The sequence below is a fragment of the Phoxinus phoxinus genome (genome assembly GCF_949152265.1).
Source record: "Phoxinus phoxinus genome assembly, chromosome: 11".
Classification (NCBI taxonomy): domain Eukaryota; kingdom Metazoa; phylum Chordata; class Actinopteri; order Cypriniformes; family Leuciscidae; genus Phoxinus; species Phoxinus phoxinus.
In genome coordinates, this window is record NC_136886.1 from 17,601,604 (window position 1) to 17,620,934 (window position 19,331).

The window sequence follows — 19,331 nt, forward strand, 5'->3', positions numbered from 1 at the left end:
CCGGCATTTTTCTGAACTCGCCAGCTTAACCATATTATAACTGCCGCCCCAAAAGTAATTTCACAACAATTATAAAGAGTCTGTGCTCTACAGTACTTTGATTATGGTTGCACTTTAACTAATTGTTTGCAATTAAGGCTAAGAGAAAACTGTTATTGTTTGCACAAGGCTAAGAGAAAACTGTTATTTATACCGTTTTATTTTATACTGTTTTTATTTCTATGTTCAATTTGTGGAAATTAGTTCAATTGACATTACACACACAGCCTCAATCAGAAGTTCTGGAAGCTCATAATTCATGTACAGTACGGTCTGAAGAGACTCACATGTGAAATCATACAGGAGAAAAGCCAGTCAGTTGAGTTTGTGGCAAAACCTTTTACAGTGCTTGTATATTGTTGTCTTAGTTTCAATGCATTTGATAGTAGAAAGTAGAACTGAAATGACATGCATTGGAGGATTATAAGTTAAAACATTTCAAAATGCACCTGCAGGCTCTTTTTCCAGTCATGAATTTTGTCATTGAGGATTTCCATAAAATAGTGTGCAAAAATCTTATCTCGCGTCTCGTCTCGTGAGATAAGAGTCTTGTCACACCCCTAGTAAACAATAATATAGAAATATAGTAAGTGGAGTGAAAATAATGCAAACTGGCTTTACTTAAAATCTGTGTTAAATATATCTGTATGTTCTTTGGTTATTATACTGAAAGTCAAACATTAAATGTCAAATGCTGTGGATTCTGTGATCACCAATATTCAGTTAGCAGTAAAACACGTCTAAATGTGGTCCTTGAGAATAAGTTAACCTTGAAAATGCTTCATCTGCATTCAAAACTCTTCAGTTAGCAGTCTGAGGGGCAATGCGAGGCCCAAATGCACAGAACCACCAGAATTAGCATTCCATCAAAGCTCTACAACTATCAAATTTGTCACGTAATTTTAAGTCCAATCACGTATATGGCTGGAATTTACTTCAGCTTCTTTGATCAGTTTTAAAGCAGTGACAATCCTTTCTTTCAGTGGCCCATCACTGAGTTTAGCTCTCAGCTCATTAATGAACATTAGTTTCCTGCAGGCAGGGTCTGAGGGATCACTTGGACGGCTAGGCTTGAATCTGTGGAAAGTGCATTGTTTTGAAGAGACCGGTTCCAGATTGTCATGGCTGAGTTGTGGCAGCTCGGTAATGAATCTTAACTGGTGCTCAAAAGGAATCAGCGCCCGTCATTAATTACAACCACATGAGCCAGTCCTACTACAGCTGCCACCGCAGTCAAGCAAACAGAGCTGGTTCCGTAAGAGGTTACCTCAGAACTCCCACCTTCACTGGAACAACATGGCAGTACAGCTGCTGCTTAAGTAAACAAACTGCTATGGCTATGATACGAACGAGGGAGGGCTCGCTTACTCATATGAGAGAGAGGCCAAGCTGGTTTGTAACAGTACAATGTAGTTTAGAACTAAAGTGATCTTTTGTGAGAAGCCTAGCCTTTGTAGAGACAAGGTTAGCGTTCTATTGATGCAAAGGTAAGTCCATAGAGGAGGACGCATAATAATCCTTGTTTGGTATCATTCACTATATTGTATTATAGACAGTATTTGAGTATTTTGTATTTGTACACAAAGGGCAACACAAAAAATGTCTGCCAATTTCACAACACATGAGTATATGCACATTAATATGTTCTTAACCTCTTTTTAATCTTAAATTGTTATAAATCTTGAATACTTGGCAGATTATTGTAAAAAATTATGAAAGAAAAAAGTTTTAGAAGTTTAAGTTGAACAAATAATGTTTTACTCTAAAACAGCAAGAAAATCAAAGCCATAAATCTTAATAAGTTGTGGTCCAAATTTGAGGTTGATGGAGAAAAAAAAAAAAGAGCTGTAAAAGGGCACCTATTACGCCCCTATTCACAAGATGTAAAATAAGTCTCTGATGTACCCAGAGTATGGATGTATGTATGTGAAGTTTTAGCTCAAAATACCCAACATATTTTTTACAGCATGTTTAAATTGTCACTTTTTAGGTCTGAGAAAAACACGTTTTTTTAGTGTATATCCCTTTAAATGAAAATGAGCTGCTGCTGCCGGCACGGGCGGATCCTCACGAGCTCTCAGAACAATCTCATCTCACAGAATGATAATATCAAAACAGAAACTCTCAGTAGCAGTGTTCATTTCGACCCGGAGTCGGACAATAATGCCCACAGAGCCAGAGAATATATGCTGTATGGAGAACATGTATAGTTTAGTTCAATTACTTCCACTATTAGTACGTTACAAGCCTGTTGTAGCGGACCGCGTCTGAATGATGGCCAAAAATGTACTGATGGGTTTAATGAAGTTTATTGAACATCACACAAAAGATGAAGCATCAGTTTTTCTCAAAAAAAAAAAATACCTTAAGAGCTGAGCTGAATAAACAGAGTATAAGAAGTGCACATTAAAGTCTTATCCATAAACTCTCTCTACCTTTCATTATCATCATCAACATACATTACAAATGACAGTAAACAAATATATACAGACTTTATGCCTTTTCAGTGGGTGCTTAATATTGATAAACTGGTCAACTTTATATCCGTAAAACAATTCTGACAAACTGTAATAAAGTGCACGCTCTCCCCTCCATTACTGCCGTGATCAGAAACGTTAGGCCTATCGAAAATACTACCGGGTTTCTACTGATGCAAAGCTTAATGCTAATTGGTGAAGTATCCCTTTTAAGCTATAACAAAGCTTTTACTACTCACTGTATTTGATGAAATATATGTAAGATGAAATATCATCCAATACCAGGGCAGTAGTGGGCGACGTCACTTTGCAAAGAAAAACTACACACCTATAGACTGAACACGCATGTGCATGACGTCACCGGTTTCATAAATTTACGATTTTGAAATTTACAAAGAAATTCTAAATTTAGAATTCCAAAGAAACAATACGATAATAACCAATATACAGTACAATTAGGGCGATATGGCCTAAAAAAAAAAATCCCAGATTTCTTCATAAGAAATCCGATTTACGATTTAAATCGATCGTCCTACAAACCATTTTCACATTGAAGGCTATGAATACAAATATAGCGAATTTAACAATGTAGGCAGATGCGCTCATATCATCAAACTACTGTGTATATCGATATCAGTATCGCCTTGTCCTAAATCGTTCATTAAAAATATATGTTGTACAAACTCAATATACTGACCGGCCCTACTACTTAGCATAAATGTACTTTCAAACTGGCCCTTAAGTTAAACGCTTTGAGGAGAGTCAGCTGACACTTTTATTAAATGATATCTCCTCATACCTTAATGAAGTGGGTGAATGTCTCATGTTCATTCTTGTTGTTTTTCTGAGTGTCAGGATCAACCCCAAACAAACACACTGATTTAAATCAGCAACTCACTCACCTCCCTTTCATGCTACCATGGAAACTATTGATAAAAGACTGGGCCAGGCCAAAAACCTTAACCTCTTGAGGTCTCTCCTAATATGGAATTGGAGGAGAAAGCCTGCTGAAGACAAAGGCCAACATCTCTAAGAGATGTAACCTTTCTTTTTGACAAGAGTAAAGCACTAATATTGATCTGATGAGTGCAGAACACTCCACAAGACCGTGGTTTGCAAGGCCAGTTAGATGAAGACTGCGCTGGAAAAACAGAAAAAAGAACAAGTCAAATAGCCAAGAGTAGCTCTGCAGAGAACGGTTCTCCAGAGGGTTGTATCATTTGAGCAAGCAGCTCAGATCTTTGATCCAAGACAGAAACTCACTTGGCCAGTAGAACTATACAAGAAATAGTAACAAAATTGAGCAGCTAGATTTCTCAAGTTTCTTGCGGACTGGCTGAACATGTCAAAGTGATCAGAACCTCCCTAAAGTTCTGCTTTAGTAGCCCTAAAAACAAGAAACACAGTGAAAAAAAAACAATTATTTTAAAGTCCCCCTGTAGTGAAAATCTCATTTTTAATGTTGCTTATATGTCTATGTGGTGGTAATATGCTTTAAGACAAACCATGTGCAAATTCACAAGTCAACACCATAGCTGAGTATTTTCTCCTTAAAACTGCAGTAAAAAAATAAATAAATAAAAAGTGTCTCAAAAAACGTTCTAACGCCACAAACTACTTTGTAACCAATCATGTCAGTGTGTGTCGGCAGGCTTTAGCATATCATTAACTATAACCGCTCTGAAGCAGGGGAGTCTCAAGAGAAGCCAGGTTATCCCAATATATATATTGGGGTTGGGGTACTACCACAGAAACTGAAAATTCTCGGGCCAGGAGCATGTGTCCAAATTTCAATCTTAACCGTTCTATTTCATCAGAAACGATCTGCAAACAGGGCTTTAAGTGTAAAATACCGAACTTGTCCTTTATGTTTCAATTGCAGGTCTCAGTGGCGTTTCAGGAATCAACACATGCAAACATCCACTTTACATTTTCCAGTCGATTTCCAATGGATTAAAGACCAGTCCTGCACTTTTTCTTCAATATCAAGATATTATTTTACTCTGAAATAACTAACATTACAGAAGACAAAATGACAGCAAATACATTAACTGAATCAGTTTTCTCAGCTAAAAGCCATACAAGACCTGCAACCATCTGTCTGTTGCATCTATTTGAGGCGTTTCCACTCTTTAGAGAAAAATGTTTCATAGGCAGCAAGTTTACATCGTAAATCAGAGTGGATGCGTTTCGTGACCTAAACATTCCATGTACTACTATGTGCAAGGCCCTCTAATGACACCCCAAAATAACTCAGACACAAGAGGTCTGACGCTGTCTGTTAGCAATGAAGAGCTGGATAGTTGAGATTTTTCATCCCCGTGTTGTTGGTTCTCTGAAGGAGAGAGAGAGTGAAAGCTTTCTCTCTTTACTATATCAGCGTGAGGCTGGATGGACGGTGCAGTGATGTCACAGGGGTAGTCATAGATTCTTACAAGGGAGAAAAAAATGTGAAAGTTCAATGTGGCAAACAAGGCTTTTTAATAAACATTTACCTAAAAAAATAAATAATAATAATCACGTTGTCTTTCAATGCGGTTCTGATACTTTGAGATGACAGTGTAGAGCTGTAAAATTAATTTGAATTTCGAATATTTGTCAAATAAAAATTAAAATCCACATTTGAATGCAACAATGCCATAGTTGCATTTTAATGTTTTTGTTAGCCTATACAGTTGAACCCACTAGATGTGGCACTGCTGCATTGGCCATTCAAAACATTGCAGAAATAGAGCAGCTCAATGCAGAGAAGATCTTGGTTACGTTAAAACCATAACCAAGTCGTTCACACAGAACACATTTTCTGTGCCAATTTTCTGTTGTGTCTTAGACAGATATTTACAAAAAATATATAGGCCTATATTTATTTATTTATTTTTGTGTGTGGTGCATTAATATTTTGCCTCAGGAGACTGAAATTATGCATTTTTAATTTGATTATCAGCTAAATTTAAGTAAAATATTCAAATTTAGTTTTTCTGCCCTTTTAATAGCCCTACGACTTACATTAACATACATTCAGCTCATCTGTACTGATTTCATATACTGATCTCCACAACCAATGATTTCGTCAAACACTGAATACTTCTAAAATGTTATTATGGTCATGAGACCAATCATATGAATTAAATTATATCTTTATGTAGCACATGACTGCCAAAAAACAGAAAACTAAAAATTAAATAAAACGAGCAGGAACTGACATAAAGGGAGGGATAGTTCACCCAAAAATGAAAATTCTGTCATCATTTACTCACCCTCAAGTAGTTTAAAACCTGTATGAGTTTTATTTCTTCTGATGAACACAAAAGAAGATATTTTGAAGAATGTTGGTGACCAGACAGTTGCTGGACCCCATTGACTTAGTAGGAAAAAAAGATACTATGGCAGTCAATGGGGTCCAGCAACTGTCTGGTCACCAACATTCTTCAAAATATATTCTTTTGTATTCAGCAAAAGAAAGAAACTCATACAGCTTTGAAACTACTTGAGGGTGAGTAAATGATGACAGAATTTTTTGGTTGAACTATCCCTTTAAAATAATTGTAGCAACCACCATCAAAAACAGTTTTCACCACCAGTCTCCATAAGAAGGCAGGGCTTTTACCTTTATTCTGTAACTTACAGATATGAGAGGGCAGATTGTGATACGGACGTAAATAAGGACATCAAACATAACCTTCATCATTTATGATAAATCATAAGTTAGATCTCCCTTCACATCAGATTTGCACTGAAAGTCACTATAGAACATGTAAAGAGTGAGGTTATATCCAGTGACCGCTCTGAAGAAGAAAAAAGAGAGACGGGAGGGAAACAAGATTAGGATCTGTGAAAGGAATTACAGAACTTCAGAAAGCTCAGACAGAGAACGGCAGGAAACGACAAGAGCATGACAGAGAAAGCAAACAAGAGGAAAGAAAGAAGTAGATTGAGAAATAAAGTGTAATTCTAACATAATAACCTAACATAGCCAATAACTTCCAATGCAAGTAAGTAGTTGTCTCCAATTTTGCCATAACACAGCAAATTAAGTTTAGTTTCTTTTTAAAAAAAGAATACAAGATACTGAAGACAAACTGTGGCAGCACAAATATTGATTCATACTGCTTGCCCAAATATTAATGAAAATTAACCAAAAAATGTGATTATTGGCATGAGAATATAGAGATAATATTGATACAGTTGGGATATCAACATAAAGTGTAACAATAATTTTGAATATTATTAATGTTAACCCCACCACTAATCCTAACTCCAGAAACTGTTAGGCTACATATTCAATAATGTTGTTGTGGAAGAAGTTTTTACATCAATTTCATACACAAAAAAAAAATATATATATATATATATAAATCCATTCGCCTTCAAGGAGAAAACTTAAGCCTACATTCATTCAAAGCACCAAAATAAGGCATCCATACCATAACCACCACAACCATAAAGTTTTAAGTCAAGGATTCCTGTGAGTCATAGAACAGGATCTCTGAACCACATCAGTGGTAATCAGACTCCTGTGCAGAGCAGCGGACACCTGATTCTCTGAGGCACTGGCGGTGCAAAACTACAGACTGCTGATGTCCCTGTGATAAATGCATTCAGGGACTTCTACTCACAGGCCAACTGCTTGGTGCTTACAATGGCCCTCAGTCTACTTTAGAGCAGCAAGGTGGTTTTGATTCCAAGATGGGCAGCACTCATTGTTAAACCAGAACAGAGAGCAAAGAGAGTCAGTGATTATTGGTGATTCTATATTATTACAAAAAACTAATGCTACAGAACATTACTTGATAAGAGATTAGGTATATTTAGGTAGGTTTTTAAGGATCCCAGAATGCACTCAGATTAAGAAGCAAGTAAGTGACTCAGCAGCAAATGGGGCAAATTACAATAGGAGAACTACTTTTTTTTAAAGAGCAGCTCCATTCCAGCCTCCATTACAAAACAAATGGCAGAGCACCCCGCATTAAACTGATATCTGATATGAACAACAAAAAGTGTAAAGCCCACCATAAAGTTCCTCAATCATCACTGACGAGACAGAAATCCAGTGTGCCTAGAAAGAGGCACTCATAGTCATAGCCACGAGTTCTGTTTTCAAAGCCAGTCGTGACAAAAATATGCAGGTCAGCTTTTCAGAGGATAACAGAGGTATGCGACCAGAGGGGAACAATCATCTCTCAAACCTGTTTGTATTTCACAAAAGCTTAAATAAGCCCACTCAGCAGCACCATCTCATTTGGATTCTTGATATCATTTCAGAGTGAACCCTTTCCTTTTAAATATTTTGATGAATTTTAGAAAATATTAATTACAATAAGTATTTTATGTGAATTGTCAAGTGTTCTTGAAAAGTGAACTCAATTTAGTATTTACGTGCTGTCTGAGATGTGGCTTTCTGTGCGCGCGCTACGACATATATACGTAAATATATTAGAGCATACGGCACTCGCAACAAGTTCACAAAGAGTGTCTGTTTTTTCCACGTAACTTATTGGGAAGTTAAAATGTTCCCAGACAGGAGATTTATATGATACAGGCAGCGGCTCTGTCGGCGGATAGTTTTGGCTTGCCGATACAGAACAACACACCAACATGTGATAAACTGATGTCAGCAATAGATACTAACAGTTGATTTGAACGCTACTCACGTGAAATGCACGCATAGCGTATCTATCATAGCGTATAGCAACTTTCAGAGTTCAGCTTAATGCTATAGCATTTTAATCACATTAAATGTAACATATAATTTCCATTTTATTTTCAGTCTGATAGAAATTGCTCTCAATTTGAGCTAAAATGGTAAGCCCTAAAAACAAGTTCAAACAAGGCTACACCAAAATGCCCTTGTCTCCACTTCCTCTTTCCAGCAGGAAATTGATGCTCCAGCCCCCAACCTTTTCATTAACTCGACTGTGACACTAGCAATGATAATGACTGCTTATAGGCCCCGTCACAAATACCCAGCAATTAACAACTGCTAACCAATTCTCACTGCATTATTCCTAGTGGTGCTGAATCAAAAAATCTATCTGAATACAAACATTGCAGCAATGGCATCACAAAGCATTTTTTTCTCCAAGAACCATTAATGAAATTATTCAGATTACAAAACACTTGGATTGACCCCTTAGCCTAGAAAGAGGACTATAAACATTCTGCACAAATGTAACATTAAGATTTTAGGCAGAGCCATTAAGTCATAAACAAATACATAAACCACTAACTGCATAAATTCAGACACCTAGCACCTGACACCTGATTCTTCTATTAGGATAACAGGAGTGTAAGGCATGTATGAAAATGCAATAGCCACTATAGGCTATATCACATTATAAACTTCACACTGTAAAGCGGAGCCTACAGAATAATATTTGATACACAAATTTCTAAGGCCTCTAAATGATCAACAATCAACTTTGTTGAAAACCCTGTTGTAAACTATCTACATGCCATCTGCCATCTGATGAATAGTTCATCCCTTTTTAGCCAGTAAAATGCCAGAACATTTTTTAATAACAACTTTAAGATTTTTTCAAAATGAACATTTACTGGAAGCAACTTGGTTTACTTTGTTATCCATATATAAGTTATAGAAAATAAAAATGGTTAAAATGTATCAAATATGGTACAACAAACTTTTGATGAACGTTTAATTTGTACATATCTCAAACATTGTACTGCATTTCTTGCATTTTATGTTTTTCCCCAAAAAATTAAAACTTCTGAGTTCTATAAACTAAGCATTTAGATATCATCATCCTGTATTGGGAGATAGGGTATAGATATTTCTAATAACTTTATGTTAGTAGTCATTTTGACCATAAATAACAGCAACAGCCCCAAATTGCATATGTCTGCTCAGTTTTTTCCTAAAATTTGAGCTTCATATCCTTACTAGCTATATGTGCCATAAAAGCATGTTGTATAAAAACATATGCAACAACCATTTTTTTTAAAGGTTCAATAAGCTTCCATTAAAATATGTTCTGACTATCATTACATGCAGGTGAAACTCGAAAAATTAGAATATTGTTCAAAAGTTAAAAACAAAATCAGTAATTTAACTTAAAAGGTGAAACTAATATATTATATAGACTCATTACATGTAAAGTGAGATATTTCAAGCCTTTATTTGTTATAGCTGTAGGCTAAAGCCATAATCATCAAAATTATAACAAATAAAGGCTTGAAATATCTCACTTTGCATGTAATGAGTCTATGTAATATATTAGTTTCACCTTTTAAGTTGAATTACTGAAATAAATGAACTTATGCACGATATTCAAATTTTTCGAGTTTCACCTGTATGTCAGGGTTTACACATACATGTATAATGTTACAGTGTTTACCGACCTGCCCAAAATCCACTTCTATCTTTCTGTGCGACTTTTGTCAAATAATTCTGAGACACATCAGTGAGAATAAATGACTCAAATCCGCTCATACACCTCTGCATCTTGTGAATGGCGTGTGATGAAGTAAACCTTACATATCACCACATAATTAAGGCTCTAACAACAAAAGCATGAAAGGCATTGGAATACACTTGGAAAACGTTCTAGCAAACCAGTCACGACCTGATGACAAACCAATAAGTTACGCCTTTCATTCTTCTTAAATAGAAAACTGACGTTTAACCGCACAAAATTACTTCCAATTCTGCATTTTGTAACATTTCTTTGAACATTTTAGCCATTTTCTTAAGCATAAACTGTCTACTCAGAGGTTGCAAGGACGCTGCAGATTGTTTGGCCTATCAGAGCTAACATATGGAAGAGCTAACTTACTTAACAGACTTACAACAAAGTTTCAGAAGTTTATGAGCATGTTTGAAACAACTTGTGTGAACTTTTGGACACTAAACAGACACGAGTTAGAGTTTAAATAAGCTAGTTAGAAGAAAGTAAGTTTCTTTGACAGAGTGGCAAAAAGTTCTTGTTCTAACCAAAACTTTGGACAGGGCAGATATAACGTTAACTTAAAGTGGAGCAGACGGGAAAATAAAGTATACACACCCAGGAGTTTCTTGACCTCTTCCTCGCTCATGAAGACGTTTACATTCGGCCTATTGTTGTTGTTTATGCCGGGCGCATTGCTCGGGTTGGTGAGGCATCGGGCCCCTTCGAGGAGCAGGAGGAGAAAGAAACCCCCTAGTCTCCACACTACCGTATGCGGCCAACCCCGGGACACCGCCGACGCCGCGCCTCCACCGGAGCCCCGCGCTGGCAGAAACATCACAGCCCACCGTCGCGTCAAAAAGTCTTGGCGATCGAACTGAGCCACGGAACCTCATCCAAAACTTGAGTTACTTCTTCCCGAGGGCGACATACTACTAGGTTTGATGACGGCTCTCTGTCGACCCCTCTCTCTTCTCCGTATTGTCCCCCTCACCCGCCGCTGATAGCCGTCCAGCTAACTTCTGTTAGCTCGCGCTCAATCTCAGTGAGCGCACGGGCGCGAGCGGGGCCAGTTGGACGGTGTTAAAGCGATGTCTTTCCTCTGGGAGAAAGTCCTTAGCTTTTATTTATTAAAATCTAAATTTGCCGGACAAGCTACAAATACTATCCCAAACAAACAGTCCTTAAAAGTGTCCTCCTCCAGCTCTGTCCTTTCATGGTCTTTTCCACCGCAATCTCAGTTTTCATTGAAGAAAGGGGGGTCATTTACAACTTGCGCGCGCACGCATGGACGTTTACGGGCGCGTTCCTGTGGTGGCTGGTGTGTGTTTAATGTAAGACAGACAGGTGACATTATGAATTGCCATGGGTGATGATGACATTATGAGCCCAAATACTAGGCTACCTGTTGAACCTGTTTGAGCTCGAATTAATTTTTATGGAAAATAAAAATGTGCGTTAAACAAAAATACAACAACTAAAGTTCAGCTAAATGAAACACATTGTCCCTCCCTTCAATTACAAATAAAATAGTGCACAAGTATATGACTCAGTAAACAATATGTAAATATCATATTAAGAAGGTAGGATACTAAATATATATTCTTGAACAGAATATAGGCCTACCTGAAATAAAATGATTCATTGCCTATCAAGTATAACTTTATAGGCTATATATTTCTCCAATTATATCAACAACAACACGTGTCTTTGGTGGATGTGCATTGATATTTAAATCAGTTTGTTTGCAAAAAAAATGCAAATAGATTTTATTTGTAACACAGAACCACCATAATCATCATGATCATCATCAATTTCATTATAGGCTTTATCCCATTTAAAATGTATATATTTTTAAATTCTATATTTGTACACCTTGTCATGAGCTGGTCTGTTTTCTCTACCTCATACCTTTGCATTTTCTCATAGAACATAATATTTTATATATACTTATGTTTTTATTTTACCTTCTGATTCTCTTTTAGTTGTTTTATTTCATTTTTTATTTATATGTTTTATATTGATAGAGGGGAATCTGTACTGCCAATTCCTTTATTTTACAATGTGAACCTTATAAAATCACTTTGAGTTGCATTGCATGTATGAAAAGTGCTATATAAATAAATGTTTATTATTATTATTATTTTATATTACTTACATATGTATTTATATATATTATGTATATACTTATAGTGCGATTTGCACTTCTGGTTAGACGCTATATTCAAATTTCATTGGCACTGTACTTGTACTTTGCACAATGACAATAAAGTTTAATCTAATCTAATCTAATGGCATAAATGCATTAACTGCAGTCCAAGCTGTGGTTTAAGTGCTTTCCTAAAAGGCACAATGAGGATACAGCGGGGAGTTTGATATCCATAACCATCTAATTCCTGTCGCTACTTACTTGCTAGGGACTGTGGCCTTGAAGTTTAGAGAGCAAGATCCATAACCACTACATATTTCACAAATCCAGACAAACAGTCTCAGGGAACTTTCCCTAATGAAAAAAAAAGAAAGATCCTAAGCTTTTTTCTTTCCTTTTTTTTTTTTTTTTAAACAAAATAGTGACATCTTGTGGTAATTCATAGTTTATCTAGCTTGGCTAAAACTCAATATCTGTTGTCTGTCTGGGTAAGAATGCCCACAAATCAGTGGAAGAGATATATTTCTTTACATGTTTCATATCACCCCCTCCCACCACAAGAATTAGGAGAAAACATGAAGTTTTAACATTTTATTATTAAAATATTCAACTACAAAAACAGACTATAAACACTATTTACATGGTAGTTAGCAGACTGTTTAGCTTTACACAAACAAACAATGGTGTGACAGTTTTTCCAGTATTTTGTGCAATCTTGCTGTAAGAGAGAACCAGGCTTGAGTGAATGGTTGAATGAAAATTCTGGTAGGTTTTGGAGATTGAACAGACAAGAATTAAAAAAAACAAATTCCCTGAGGGACTTGACGGCCACTACATGTCAATATCTAATAATATTTACATTTGAGGTATGCTAATTGATGCAGGTAACTCCTAAAGCATGTGGTCGTAGGTCATCTATAGATCTGAAACTGTAAATGACCAAATGCGTCCATAGGACAATGTAGCCAATGAAAGGTGACCAGTGATGCAAGAAAGGGTCAACAATGATGTTAATGCATCCTCATTTGAACTGAGACAGAGAGAAGCAATTACTCTCCAAAGTTGTCATTGATTCAGCCTCCTAAAACAGGAAAAACACATTCAGTATGTGAAACACATTCAGTATGTGACACACACACACACACACACACACACACACACACACACACACACACACACACACACACACACACACACACACACACACACACGTCATCAGAGGTAGAAAATAAACTTACCTCTATTATTGTTGTTTTTGAGTTCTTCTGTCTAATGAGAGAGGGGGAAAAAGGTTGTTTTATTTGTATCCGTAGCATTACAACAGCAATCTATCAGCTCCATGCCATGATTTAAATTGTATAACAAAATCATTTTACATATTTACATCTACAGTGAATCCAGGGAGGACAATGTTGTACGTACTTGGAGTTTTCTTAGGCAGCAAAGGCTCACAGATCTCTTTAAAACAAACATCCTGCTGAACTTTATATGTCCTTTTGTACCTGAGGGAGAGAGCAAGTACTCGGTAATAAATAGATACAACTAGTGGATTAGACTGGACCAAAACAGGTCAACAGAACAGACAGGAGCCACTTACAAATAATGGCAAACACCCTCCTTCCATACAGGTACACTCTTTGTTTCGGAGTAAAGGCGAGTACATGGGTGAGGCACACGCTGGCAATCTGTATACAACAGGGCAGAAAAAGGAAATATAGAGAAGATCTTATTTCAGGCAAAGCTGCTAAATATTATATTATTTTAGATTATATGAAAGGTTATATAGATTTTTATTTTTGTCTGATTGATGATTTATAATATTACTTTGGTGAAATACAGGTTCTGGTGTCTAGCTAGTGGGATGATAATATATAAATAATAAACAAAATAATAAATGAACTCAAGTTTAAGGTTGGCATGAAACAGAAGTTGCAATAGTCTATTTTTCATTATTATGAATGAAATGGCTTTTTGAACAAGAAAAAAACATTTAGTGAGGGGCTTGATTTTGTCCAGACTGGAATTGATTGGATCATTGTGGTATGCTATTCCTGGGACTGACAGGTTCTCCCGCCTCTCGCCAGTAAATACATCATCAGAGAAAAGAAGAGATGTTGTTGCAAGTGGGAGGGGAATAGATTTTGAATAAGATTAGGAGGGAACATTCATTATTAAAATAAAAATGTGAATTATGTATAATTCATCATTTAACTAATGATGTGCACAGATAAATTATTTCTGATAAAAAAAACTGCAATATTTCATAAAAAGAAGTATGGTAAATTTTTATTTCATGGTGACTTAAACTGGGCATTTATTAGTGATTCATCTGTGTGTGTTTGCGTGCTTGTGAATGAACAGATGTGGTCATACTAACATAGCTCACACCGTCTGCCTTTGAAACCAGTGGCACAGTTGCAGCTGAACGACTCGTTGATCTGCGCACATGTTCCACCATTCTGGCAGGGCTGAGTTCTGCAGTCTTGAGATGACTCTATAAAAAAAAAAAAGAGGAAAAAAAAAGTTTTTAGATATAACACACATGTACACAATGCTTTGCTACATGAATACTTTAAACACCGGTAAGCTTGCAGCTTTTTAATGTTTGGGTTTATTTAGCTGCTCTTTTAAATACACATAATCACATGCACATAAATATGCACATTTAAACAACCATAAGTCAATTTTTTTGGCCTTAAACCATAATAGATTGCTGACAGATGTGGTTGTTTATGGTGACTGTCATGCAGCAGATTATTCAGAATACATGCAGTGGTATTTTGCCTCCTTCAGCTGGGACCAATTAGAGAGTTTGAATACCACCAACTGTTAAAACACTCTCCTGTTTTAAGAACCAAGAACTCCCTTCCTCAAGAGAATCAACAAATTTCACTTGTCTAATAATAATCTTTATAGAGCTTTATTGAAAGATTACCTACCAGATTTACTCTTTGGCGCTTCTTGAGGAATTTCCAGAGCTAGACTGATCTTATTGGTGGTTTCTTCCATCTTTTCTAATTTGATTGGAGCATCAGGCTCTGTTTAAGAAATAATAAATCAAGTTGAATTAAAACTGAGGTTTTAAAAAATATATATAAAAGCAGCTCTATATTTTCATGTATTTATAAGAGAAATGTTAAGTCTAATATGTTAAAACATGCTATTGCTTTATTTTAAATAAACATGCTATTGCTATTTATTTATTTAAAGAAATGGCTTTTATATTGTAGTACATTGGAGGCTACTTAATATTACTTACATTTTATCTGGAAAATAATTACTTTGTAATGTTAACAGTTGATTTTTTCTACTCTTTATAAGAGTAGATCAACTGTAGATTACAAACATGAAGAGAAATATTAAAAAAGCCACTTAATATAAAGTGTATATTAAGTGTCCTTAACTACTATGTGCTAAAATTGAAATGAATAATATCATACAATGCACTTATTGTGTACATACATGTTTTTACATTGTACATATATTTTTAAAAATACCTGCACGTTATTACAGCTATAATTACTGTTGACCCTGTGCCTAACCTTACCCATATCCCACCTCAATACCAGAAAGTGTTTTGCAATACAATATGAGCAAAATAAGTACATTGTACTTTTTTATGTAAGTACATAGTAGTTAAGGACACTTAATATAAAGTGGGACCCAGATTTATTAATAAAAAATCTATTTAAAACAACATAACTTAAAATTTTGTTTAAAAACACAATTGATTACAAGTTAAACAATCTTATATGAAATAATTACTGACTTGTGCGATGTCTTATAGTTTTATGTGGAAGTTTGGTAAATTTAGCTGTGATTCTCCCTCTTCCATCAATAAGCTCTGTATATCTTAAAGAGAAAATAAAAACAGAGAACTGGTTATTGTACGAATGGCTTCCCAACATTGCATCCATAGTGACTGTGTTGCATCTGTAAAGCACTTTACCTTAGTGGTTCTTCAAGGAGTTCTGTTTGCTCATCTGTGCCTCCATCTTGAACTTGTGTCAAGGTCTGTCCCATCTGCTGGTCCTTTCCTCCCTGAGGTCTGTCACCTCTGCTTTGGTCCTTTAGAATTGGTACTGGGCAATACAGGACACACAGACGGGTCACCATGATGACGACATTTTTACAATCTGCAGACAAGCAGTGATCTTAAATATTGGCGACTCACGTGTGGTGAAGGCTAGGTGTTGAGGAACGCTCTGAATGTTGTCCTGGCCCGTTTTGCATACTGCAGTGAGGGCAAGTCGGTAATGCTGGCCTGGAATGAGGTCTCGTATGGTGTACGTCCCCAAACTTCCATCAGGTAGGTAGCGGCTACGGGTGCTCAGGCCTCGAGTAATATTAACTACAAAACCGTCTGGAAGACTCCGAGGATGATGGTCCCATGTGACCCGAGCAGAGGTAGTGGTGATATGGGAGAGTGTAAGATTCTGAGGTGGAAGCGGCCCTGATGGAGTGGACAGTATAATGTGCTGTTATAACAGAGGTGCATGTGTTTGTAAACAGTGTAAGGGGATAACGCATTACAAATAACATGCATTATGTCATAGGTGCCGATTTATGCTTCTGCCAGTGGGTGCCCACCCTTCACCCCTCCAATAGTATCAGCCCCATCGGATAATTAATGGGGAATATCTCATGTGTCTCTGTGGATGCTCGAGCCCCCAAGCACCCATTGGATCGGCACCTATGCATTACGTAATCAGATTACTTTTGTGATGAAACAAGTAAAGTACTTTATAAATTTAGATATTTATATTTGAGTTACTTTTTTAAAAAGTAATGCATGCTACTTTTCAGTTTAATCAAAGGTGCAATAGGTGAACCTCTACAGAATAGTTTTTTTTGTTATGCTGGTTGAAAGTCTCCTCATATCCTGATAGCATGCACTATGTTAAGCCTGTTAAACTGTCTAAATGTATTTTTTATAAATGTTTATCATCTGTGGAAGTCGTATGCCGAAAATGTTTGTTCAATCATTTCATCCAGTCAACGTGTTTGCATACCACTGCGCAGCCTGTTCATGCAGACATCATACGTTCATCTACGCAGTTCAGACAGAGCGAGAATGGCAGGCAAACAACCTAACTTTCCTTCTGAACCAACAACAAGTGCCAAGTATCTAAAATTCATGTTTGATAGTACAGTTATATGTACCACTGACTTTGCCCTGTGGAGATAATTCAGTGATTTCAATGTCCTGAAATCACACCTGAATAAAGCTGAAATACAGTGCATACTTTCCTTTATGTCAACAGCTGTTTCTCCCCTCACTGTACTGTAAAGATTTCTCACCGGTGAATGACACATAATGTAATCCAATAACATTTGTCCCTGGTCATCTCTGTGCGCGTTCATGTGTTTTGGAGGAGTGTCTTTGGACGGCGATTTGCAGGGAGGGTGTGATAGTATGCTTTCAACGCTAGCAGGCTAAAGTTAGCATTTCTCAGATCACCTATTGCACCTTTAACATTTTTTAAACTACTAATTTAAAATTCTCCATAAAATAGTTACATAGACATTCACATGCATGTGCGGGAAAAGACAAAAAGTACAAATATGACAAAACACATTAGCCTACTTTCAAAGTTCAGTAAAAAGATTGGTACAGTAGGTAATTTAACCCGTAATGTGAATAGATTTTTGGCATGGCATACATAGCTTTAGGGGTCAGGAAATATTCTAAGTGGTCATAATATAATATTCTAAATGTGATTTTAAAAGAAAATGAAGAAACACAACAAATTACTTTCCACAAAAATAAACTAAGTAATGTAATTAGTTACTTTTTAAAGAGTAACGCAATATTGTAACGGATTACTTTTAACTTTACCCAGCACTGTGCTGGAGAGATACTCACTGGTCCAGAAGTGCAGTGGCCCAGCAGATTTGCTGGTTGATGGCAGGTCTTCAGGGCGCAAACCACTCTGTGTGACTACGTCTACTGTGTACATCTGACCTGGGAGCAATGTGCTGTGGGTTACACACAACTAATCAGTAAAATATGTGTTTTCAATTTCATATTTTAAACATTTATGTGATCTCAGAACATTAAATCCAATTTACTGATGCACTGAAATTTTGGCAACCGGAAATATTTGGCCAAGACAGCCACAAAAAACAAACAAACAAAAAAACAGTGACGATTAATTAGTCCTACTCCCACGACACGTTTGAACTAAGTGTCCATTTTGAACACAACGTGGAAAGGCTACAACACACATGTCAGCAGCGTGAACGCTTCATTATGATCAAAAAGTAGCAATATGTAAAAATTCTTCAGCTTAAATAACAAGAAGCGGCTCCGAAGATCTCTTAGTAGCCTATGTTTAATATATCACCTAAGAACACGACACCCAGAACAGCATAAAGTAAATTATTTTTCCAAGAGAGAGGATTTGTGGCCATCTAGTGGCTAATACTTGTACTGCAGGTAAACGTCCTAACAACAAGACAGAACATTGTAATCCTGCACAGTTTCTTCTTTTATTACGGTATGTGTTGGTGGTGAGTACTTTACACAATTAATCACGTGCTGCCTTCAACTGCACCTAGGAAGCTCTTACTTCTAGGTCCAGAGATTAATTATTACATTATGACATTATATGGAAGTAGGGTTATGGAAAACAAAACAATGGTCATTCATGTGCTCAGAACTCATAAATATGACATTTCTGACTGGACTTAAAGGCTGCAACAAACTAGAGATGGACCAATTACAAGATCATTTCCCTCAAACTATGCAGACTATTCACAGACTTAAAACATGAGGGGGCGACAAGCTTCAGTCTTGCAGTGCACTTTGCATGAGAAGTAATTTTTCTTTGTGTATGTGCTGACATTGTTCTGTGTCATGACTGACCTGAATGTGTACTCTGTGACGCTGCTATTGAGCACGGCTGTGCGAGGTCCACTACCATCTGCAGGCACCAGGGACACTCGGACCTGACTGATCGCAGCATGGCGGCCAACATGCACCAGCCACCGCAGCCATACCTGAGAAGACGACACATTCACTATCTCCAGCTGTTCCACCTTACGTGGCCCTGAGACAGAACAGGAGAAGAAGAGCCTGTGAGTGAATACTCTACTTGTATAGTTCAGAACTATTAGTGTGTAAAAATTAATCACATTTAATAGTGCTTCACATATTTTTTTCTTGAGACATAAACAACATTACATTCATAATAAGGGCCATAATAAACAAACAGAATCAGACTTTATTAGGTGTCTTTAACTACTATGTACATAAGCAAAATG

General features: G+C 36.6%; 2 protein-coding genes across 4 annotated transcripts in view; both read right to left on the reverse strand.

Moving 5' to 3' along the window:
- Nucleotides 1-11,247, reverse strand: part of ryk (receptor like tyrosine kinase) — a 55,692-nt gene extending 44,445 nt beyond the window's left edge. The window contains exon 1 of one of the 2 annotated variants that reach the window (XM_079627386.1): nucleotides 10,535-11,247. In XM_079627386.1, the coding sequence (XP_079483512.1) occupies nucleotides 10,535-10,754 (220 nt within the window). In that variant the 5' untranslated portion in view covers nucleotides 10,755-11,247. The remainder of the gene's footprint in view (nucleotides 1-10,534) is intronic. The other variant, XM_079627385.1, reaches the window with a different exon arrangement.
- Nucleotides 11,248-12,642: 1,395 nt separating this feature from the next.
- Nucleotides 12,643-19,331, reverse strand: part of sned1 (sushi, nidogen and EGF-like domains 1) — a 29,192-nt gene continuing 22,503 nt past the window's right edge. For both annotated transcript variants that reach the window (XM_079628741.1, XM_079628740.1), the window contains exons 22-32: nucleotides 18,934-19,117; nucleotides 17,932-18,044; nucleotides 16,240-16,518; nucleotides 16,015-16,147; nucleotides 15,835-15,917; nucleotides 15,005-15,103; nucleotides 14,443-14,559; nucleotides 13,663-13,750; nucleotides 13,488-13,567; nucleotides 13,304-13,334; nucleotides 12,643-13,146 (exon numbers count right to left, since the gene is read on the reverse strand). In XM_079628741.1, coding sequence (XP_079484867.1) covers nucleotides 13,309-13,334; nucleotides 13,488-13,567; nucleotides 13,663-13,750; nucleotides 14,443-14,559; nucleotides 15,005-15,103; nucleotides 15,835-15,917; nucleotides 16,015-16,147; nucleotides 16,240-16,518; nucleotides 17,932-18,044; nucleotides 18,934-19,117 — 1,202 coding nt within the window. In that variant the 3' untranslated portion in view covers nucleotides 12,643-13,146; nucleotides 13,304-13,308. The remainder of the gene's footprint in view (nucleotides 13,147-13,303; nucleotides 13,335-13,487; nucleotides 13,568-13,662; nucleotides 13,751-14,442; nucleotides 14,560-15,004; nucleotides 15,104-15,834; nucleotides 15,918-16,014; nucleotides 16,148-16,239; nucleotides 16,519-17,931; nucleotides 18,045-18,933; nucleotides 19,118-19,331) is intronic.